We start from the raw sequence: 6652 nt of genomic DNA, 5'->3' as shown, positions 1-6652 counted from the left end.
ATATTTCTCTACCTTTTCCATAACAAGTATAGTTGCAACACTGATAGAATATGATATATAATTGAGTTAATTGTTCAAATTCGAGAAGGAATATGTCTGCATAGGAAAAAAAAAAAGGAAAAACTATAATTTTTCTCATTGAATCATTTTTTATTCCTTCATTCACATTGTACAACCAATAACTTTTATAACTACCTTTCAATACTATTTTTTTTTTGCGCAACAATACTAACTTCCTAAAACATATAAAAATATACTAATTAGTAAATTATATTGTAAGTAAAATACATAATAATTTTAAATATGCATATCATCACAAAGTAAACAGTTAGGAAAATGACTTTTCCTTCTTAATATACAGGCAGAGTAAACAATACAAGTCAAAGACCTTCCAATAACCAGAGCTAGAACATTGCATAATTCCCATAAACATATCATGAACCCTGATCTATATAAATTCTGAAAATATTATACAACATAGATTACAAAATCATATCATCAAATAAAAAAAAAAAATACATCAGAGCACTAACAAGAAAAACCTCACCCAAAGCCAAGCATGATCAACTACTATATATCTTGAACTTTTACAAGCCCATTAAGAAATAGAGAACCTTCTTCTTCTGGGCTTAGTCAAATCAACAAGCCCATCTTCTAAATGGGCCGTATCCTTAGCCCCATTTTTGAACGGATTCAACTTTCCCAGTTTCTTCGATACAGAAGAAAAAAACGTTGTCTTCTTACTCGAATTCGACGACGTCGTTCCATATCCCTGAGAAGAAGAAACAACAACGTTTTTCTGCTGCATATCAGTAATGTACATTTTCATCTTCGTTAACTCCGATCGTAACTCCTCATTCTCCCTCACCAACGACACATCCTTCTGTAACTCATTCGTTTCCGTGGCAACGTTGTTACCGTCGTCGGAACCACTCCTCAACCGTAACTGATCGTAGTAAAGCGCGTGTAAAACAATCTGCACCGGTAAGCGTTTATTCTGCGATGCGTGAACACGCGCTTCATATGATAGTTTTAATGGATCCATTACACTGCACACTTTTTCTCTTTCGATCTCATCTAGCTTTGGATGAGCCTGCAATAATAATTAACAAACTCGTTAAGCATTTCATCACATGAAATTCAAATTTGAATTTGTTGAGATGTTTTTGATTTTACCTTGAGATAGATATCAACGGCGCGATATAGATCGTCGTCGATTTTACGCGCGTGTTTAGGAATAAGAATAGCGATTCCGTTGAACTTTGAGATGCTGAGTTCGTCATACGCGGCGATCTCGCCGAGGTAAATGTCGACGGTTTTGGCTACGCGGTGCATAGCGGCGGAGCAAGGTTGTATGAGTTCGCCTGGTGTGAAAACCGCCGTGTTTTTGTCCTTCTCTACGAATACTGATACGATTCTGCGTACGCTTTCTAGATCGAAGAGTTTCTCGCCGTCGTAAGAGAACGACATCACGAGTAGGTCATCAACTGTTACGTGCTCGAGGATTGCTGAGATTCGCTTCTCGAGTTCGGTTTTGCAGACGGTGGAAGCGCGGAGGTGGATCGCGCAACGGAGGAGGCAGCAGAGGAAGTTGATAGGAAAAGCTGCTTTCTCGGAGGGGAAGAGATTGATGATTGATTCTAGAAGCTTCCGTTGTCTTGATCTGGAGTCTGAATCGCTGTAATCTGATGACTGGATTCCATTACCGGAATGATTCCGGACTAGCTCCTGGAGTGATCGCTCGGAGTATGTAATCAGCGCGCTTGCCAGAGTTGGAGCCTTGGCACCGCGCTGTTTCATTCCAGCGATCACTCTTCCAAAGAAATCAATATCGAGACCTGCTAGTTCCTCCGTCCACCAGTTCCCAGGCGAGCGGCTAGGGAAATTTGCCTCGCTGCAAGCCTTGGCACTGGTGGCTTCAACGCAGCGTTTAACGATGTCGAGGTCATCAGCGTAGGGAAGAAGGCGGCGGCAGGACTTGAGGACGGCAACAGAGCCGGTGAGAGTGAAGAAAGCAACCTTGGAGAGAAATTCATCTGTCCGGCCGGCCAGGTTACTGTCACAATACTGATCAGTCATTTGAAGAAACTCTGCTGCACAGCGCAAAACGGCGACGTTATGGATCGTTATCTCGAAGTTGACGCCGTAACAGAATTTAGCAGCTTTCTCGAAGATTGCAGGACCTCCTGGTATGTCAGAGAGATCAATTCTGGTGAGTTCACTTTCATCTGATTCCATTATTAGTTTTCTGATGTAGTTACTCTTTGCCACCAGCATGAACTGCAACAATGTTGAAAAACTTTTATTACAATTTTGCACTAATACATGCACTAAAACAGGTAAATTTACATATTAATCTATGAACAATCATTCACATGGGTCATGTTTGTTTTTGGATACCTTGTGGAGAGGGAAACAGACTTCTCCAACTTCAACTATAACATCAGTTGGGATTTCTTGAGAGAAAACCCTGCAATAATAATAATCAAAGTGCAAAACAGAAAATAGTTAATATATATGATAGATATTAAATTAGATTAATTGGAGAGTAAGCATGTGTATGATGCATGGATTTGAAAATGAGATAGAGTGTAGTTAAGTGTGGTTTGTACCATTGCCCAGTTCTCTCCATGGCAAGAGAGAGTCTATTGGGATTACCTGCCATGAACTTCTATGGTTGGTTTTAGTATGGGAACTTGGAAAGAGAAACTAGGAAGAAAGAATGAAATTGATGATTGAGTTGGCTAGGCAATTTGCATGGTGGTGGGTGGGTTATATAAGGACATTTTGGATCTGTAGCTTCACCTTGTTATTATTATGATTACGATTTAATCTGCATGGATTGAATTTTGTGTTTGTGGTCCAAGTTTTTTGATGTTAACTGGTCTATCTGTTATCTTACTCATGTTAATCTTTTCTGTAAAGTGGATAGTATTTTTTTTAAGGTAATATTCCATGTCATTTTCCCTTTTGGTATATGTCTTGTTTAACCTGTTGGTAATAGTGCAGACAAGAAGATCCCATTGGCTCTACTTGATTTTAGTTTCACCCGGCAAAATAATGTGGGTTTTATCACTTGTAGTTGTACCTGAATTCCACCTTTTTTTCTTTTGAGAGAGACACTGTCATGAAAATTGAATAGTATCCAAGCATTTGGAGAATCCTCACTTAAAAGCATACACCACCTAACATCTCATACTATTCAATGTGGAACTTGGACAATATTATCACCCAATTCTCTATTATTGCACCCCCTTGAGATGCGTCGTCCCGATGGCTGGCACACTAAGGCCCATTATTCAGCCCTTTTTGATTGGTCCTGCCGCAGGTAGCCTTTTTTCAGCCACGAACAACCAGCTCTAATACCACTTATTAGTATCCAAACACTTGGGGAACCCTACCTTAAAAGTTAGCTGTCAAAGAACCATACCACACTTAAATACTCCACCAATCAAACATTACATACCACTCGATGTAAAAATTGGACGACACTCCATATGATACCCAATTCTCTATCCTTCCTTATGTTTCTCATATACACATGTCGGTAGCAATCCCTTAAAATTGTTTTCTTAATTATTTTGGTGGGAGATCACAAAAGAATACACGTATGTTTATGCATTGTTATAGGTAGGTATTGTTTTGGTTAATTATGAGTGACAACTATACCCATATCCTTTATTTGAAGACATCGTAGTTTTTTTTTGCTAACTTCAGTAATTCATGTTTTTATCGAATATTTTTCAAACGCAAAAGTCATAATCAATTCTCTAATTATTTATCAAGGAGTATAACATCCTTACCCCTTAGATAAGTAATTATGTTTTGGTGGCCGCAAACTTATACTACCACTTGAGATAGTTAGAATAATTCATCGTTGATAAGTAATTATGTTTTGGTGGCCGCAAACTTATACTACCACTTGAGATAGTTAGAATAATTCATTATTGATAAGTTATTATGTTTTGGTGACCACAAACTTATACCACCACTTGAGATAGTTCATGTCTGCATCAAATTCATGCCTTCATGTGTGTTTGTTGTTGTTTTGACAAGTTCACGTGTGTTAGTTAAATGGCAGAATAAAGTGAGTGTAATGTAAGAGAGGATATGATTGATCAGAACTAGGAGAAATTTGAATAATCAATGAGAAAAGTCAGATATCTGTACTTAGAATTGGGGGGGGGGGGGGGGGGGGGGGACGACTCTTAACACTGACTACTTACAATGGTGTTGAAAGTGGGTGTTTAATGACACTCTCAACTGTTGAATCCATTGCAAGAGGGATGTTGAATGTGAGGTGGATGAGAGAGGTGATGAATCAATTCAACACCTATTGAATGCTGTCACGAGGACACGCGGCACTTGCATATTGGTCCGCAGCAGGCGCGTGTAACACACGCGGGGACAGGGCGCGTTACACACAGGGAGAGAAGGAGAGAGAAGCTGACCGGGACATGTGGCATGTTCTGGTTGGCTGGCTGGATAGGGGGGGGGGGGGGACGACTCTTAACACTGACTACTTACAATGGTGTTGAAAGTGGGTGTTTAATGACACTCTCAACTGTTGAATCCATTGCAAGAGGGATGTTGAATGTGAGGTGGATGAGAGAGGTGATGAATCAATTCAACACCTATTGAATGCTGTCACGAGGACACGCGGCACTTGCATATTGGTCCGCAGCAGGCGCGTGTAACACACGCGGGGACAGGGCGCGTTACACACAGGGAGAGAAGGAGAGAGAAGCTGACCGGGACATGTGGCATGTTCTGGTTGGCTGGCTGGATATTTACCACATTCTTATCTTTGAACTCAATTATCTCATTGCAAATTAATTTTTTATTTTTTAATTTTTTTACCAAAATTCGTGATTTTTTTTTTCTACAAATAGAGACTTGGTTCATTTCATTTGGACACAGAAAAAAAACTAAATTTTTCACTATCTTAATCTATTATTATCTTTCTAATTAGTCTTTTTTTTTGAAGTTTTAATCTTTTTTTAGTGAAATGAATCCAAACAATTGCATCGTATTAATTACGTAACTTGTGTGTTGTATTGCATTTTAAGTTAATTTGTATCGTACTAATTACGTTATTTGTGTGATGTATTACATTTTAAATTAAGAAAATAAAATAAAAAATTTAAATAAATTTTGTTAAGTGTATTATTTTAATTTAATTTTAATCGATAATTATAATTTTATTTAATCATAAAAACAAAAATTAAAATTTAAATAAGAATATGAAATAGAAAGTGGTGGGGTAGAGAAAGTGGTGGGGCATGGTGTTGAATATAAAAACCATTGGAGAGGGTAAAAATTGAATGTGTGTTGAATGATTAGGTGGAAGAAAGAGAAAATGATGTGGAGTGAAAAAGTGAGTGTTGAATGTTTTTTGGTGTTGAAACCATTGTATGTATTAAGTTCACATGTGCAATGATTAAATATAGTACTTTCTTTTTACAAAATGATTTGATATACATAATATAATATCCAATTATTTGTCATTCATACTCAATTTTATCATTTGCTATCAGTCTCTGTCTCAAATTATTATTCATATATTCCCTAATTAAATTAGCCAATTTAAAGCTGAACGATAGGATTAAAATCAACTATTGAAATAATTTATAACATTAAACTATTACAGGCGATCTGTGGTGTATTTGTTATTGTGTAACCTTTAACTATCCGAATATGGATAAAGATTGTCTCCGGTGAATTTTTTCTCATGTTTTTGCCGTAGGATCTACCTTTTTTTCTTCTCTTTCTTGCCAAATTAAGATTTAAAAATTGCTGGACTCTCATATCAAATGGAGACAATCTATTCTCATCTGAATATATAATTAATGATCAAGATCATCATCTAATGTGTAAACCTGCATAAAATCACATGATCCAGCCCCATTGAGATCGAGATAGGACGTGAAGCTGATATGATACATTTGATTGGGTGAGAGACCAAGAGTGTGTGGCTAAGAGGAATTCAACAACGTTTGACAGCGAATTAGTTGGGCACCCCTCATTTCACCATCACAAACTTAACTAGGTGGAAGATTATCCACGTAATAATACCAACATTTCTGAACTGTGGGTTCTACATATCATATGCAAGATGAATATCTTGAATCAGCCATGAACCAATTATAGCTTTACACGTTCAAATAATAGATATTCTATCCACAAAGAAAATATGTCTTTCGGTGGCTCCACACATCATTTTTTTCTTTGCTATTTTAATTTGAGTAGATCACTCATTCTCATTGAAATTGTAGAACTTGAATGTCTACATTAGGAAATTTTTAATAGATAAAAAGAACTTGATTTTTAACGTCCAACTATTCACTCATTTTGTTAAGAATTTGTAAAAATTAGATAATAAGTGATAGTATAAATTATGGACAAGTTTGTTAAATGATAATTTAGAAACTAGTATAATTTAAGTATGATTAATTTGCGGTTTTTGTTACCTATTCACAAATTTAAAAATGTAAATATTCGACCCCTATAAATTTCGAGTAGTGAATTAGGGATTTATTTTAATTTAATTTTCTCTTAACACTAATAGTAAAATATCTGCCTTAATTGTACCGAAAAATAAAACAACAAAAAGAAAACATTTGCCTTACAAAAAGAAAAATATTAACATGTG

The 6652-nt window shown here is 36.5% G+C and overlaps 1 protein-coding gene across 2 annotated transcripts; it reads right to left on the bottom strand.

The window, feature by feature from the left end:
• Window positions 1–285: 285 nt before the first annotated feature.
• Window positions 286–3589, bottom strand: LOC123912844 (root phototropism protein 2-like). Of its 2 annotated transcripts, none has more exons than XM_045963421.1 (4): window positions 2613–3589; window positions 2401–2470; window positions 1177–2280; window positions 286–1093 (listed from the first exon to the last, which is right to left on the bottom strand). In XM_045963421.1, exons 1-4 carry the CDS (start codon window positions 2663–2665, stop codon window positions 599–601), a joined length of 1722 nt encoding a protein of 573 aa, XP_045819377.1. In that variant the 5' UTR covers window positions 2666–3589; the 3' UTR covers window positions 286–598. The 2 variants fall into 2 exon arrangements, with proteins under 2 accessions (XP_045819377.1, XP_045819378.1); XM_045963422.1 differs by having other exon boundaries at window positions 2659–2798.
• Window positions 3590–6652: the final 3063 nt, after the last annotated feature.

Source organism: Trifolium pratense, linkage group LG3 (genome assembly GCF_020283565.1).
Source record: "Trifolium pratense cultivar HEN17-A07 linkage group LG3, ARS_RC_1.1, whole genome shotgun sequence".
Classification (NCBI taxonomy): domain Eukaryota; kingdom Viridiplantae; phylum Streptophyta; class Magnoliopsida; order Fabales; family Fabaceae; genus Trifolium; species Trifolium pratense.
Note: the sequence above shows the minus strand (reverse complement) of the source record. Positions and strands in the feature narration are given on the sequence as shown.

What these genes read in the sequence shown, in the direction of transcription:
- LOC123912844 (XM_045963421.1), bottom strand. Translation starts at nt 2,665, where the DNA reads ATGGCAGGTAATCCCAATAGACTCTCTCTTGCCATGGAGAGAACTGGG. An exon ending in ATGGAGAGAACTGGGCAATG is followed by an intron (nt 2,471 to 2,612) that starts GTACAAACCACA and finishes TTATTATTGCAG; the next exon opens with GGTTTTCTCTCAAGAAATCC. An exon ending in TCTGTTTCCCTCTCCACAAG is followed by an intron (nt 2,281 to 2,400) that starts GTATCCAAAAAC and finishes ACATTGTTGCAG; the next exon opens with TTCATGCTGGTGGCAAAGAG.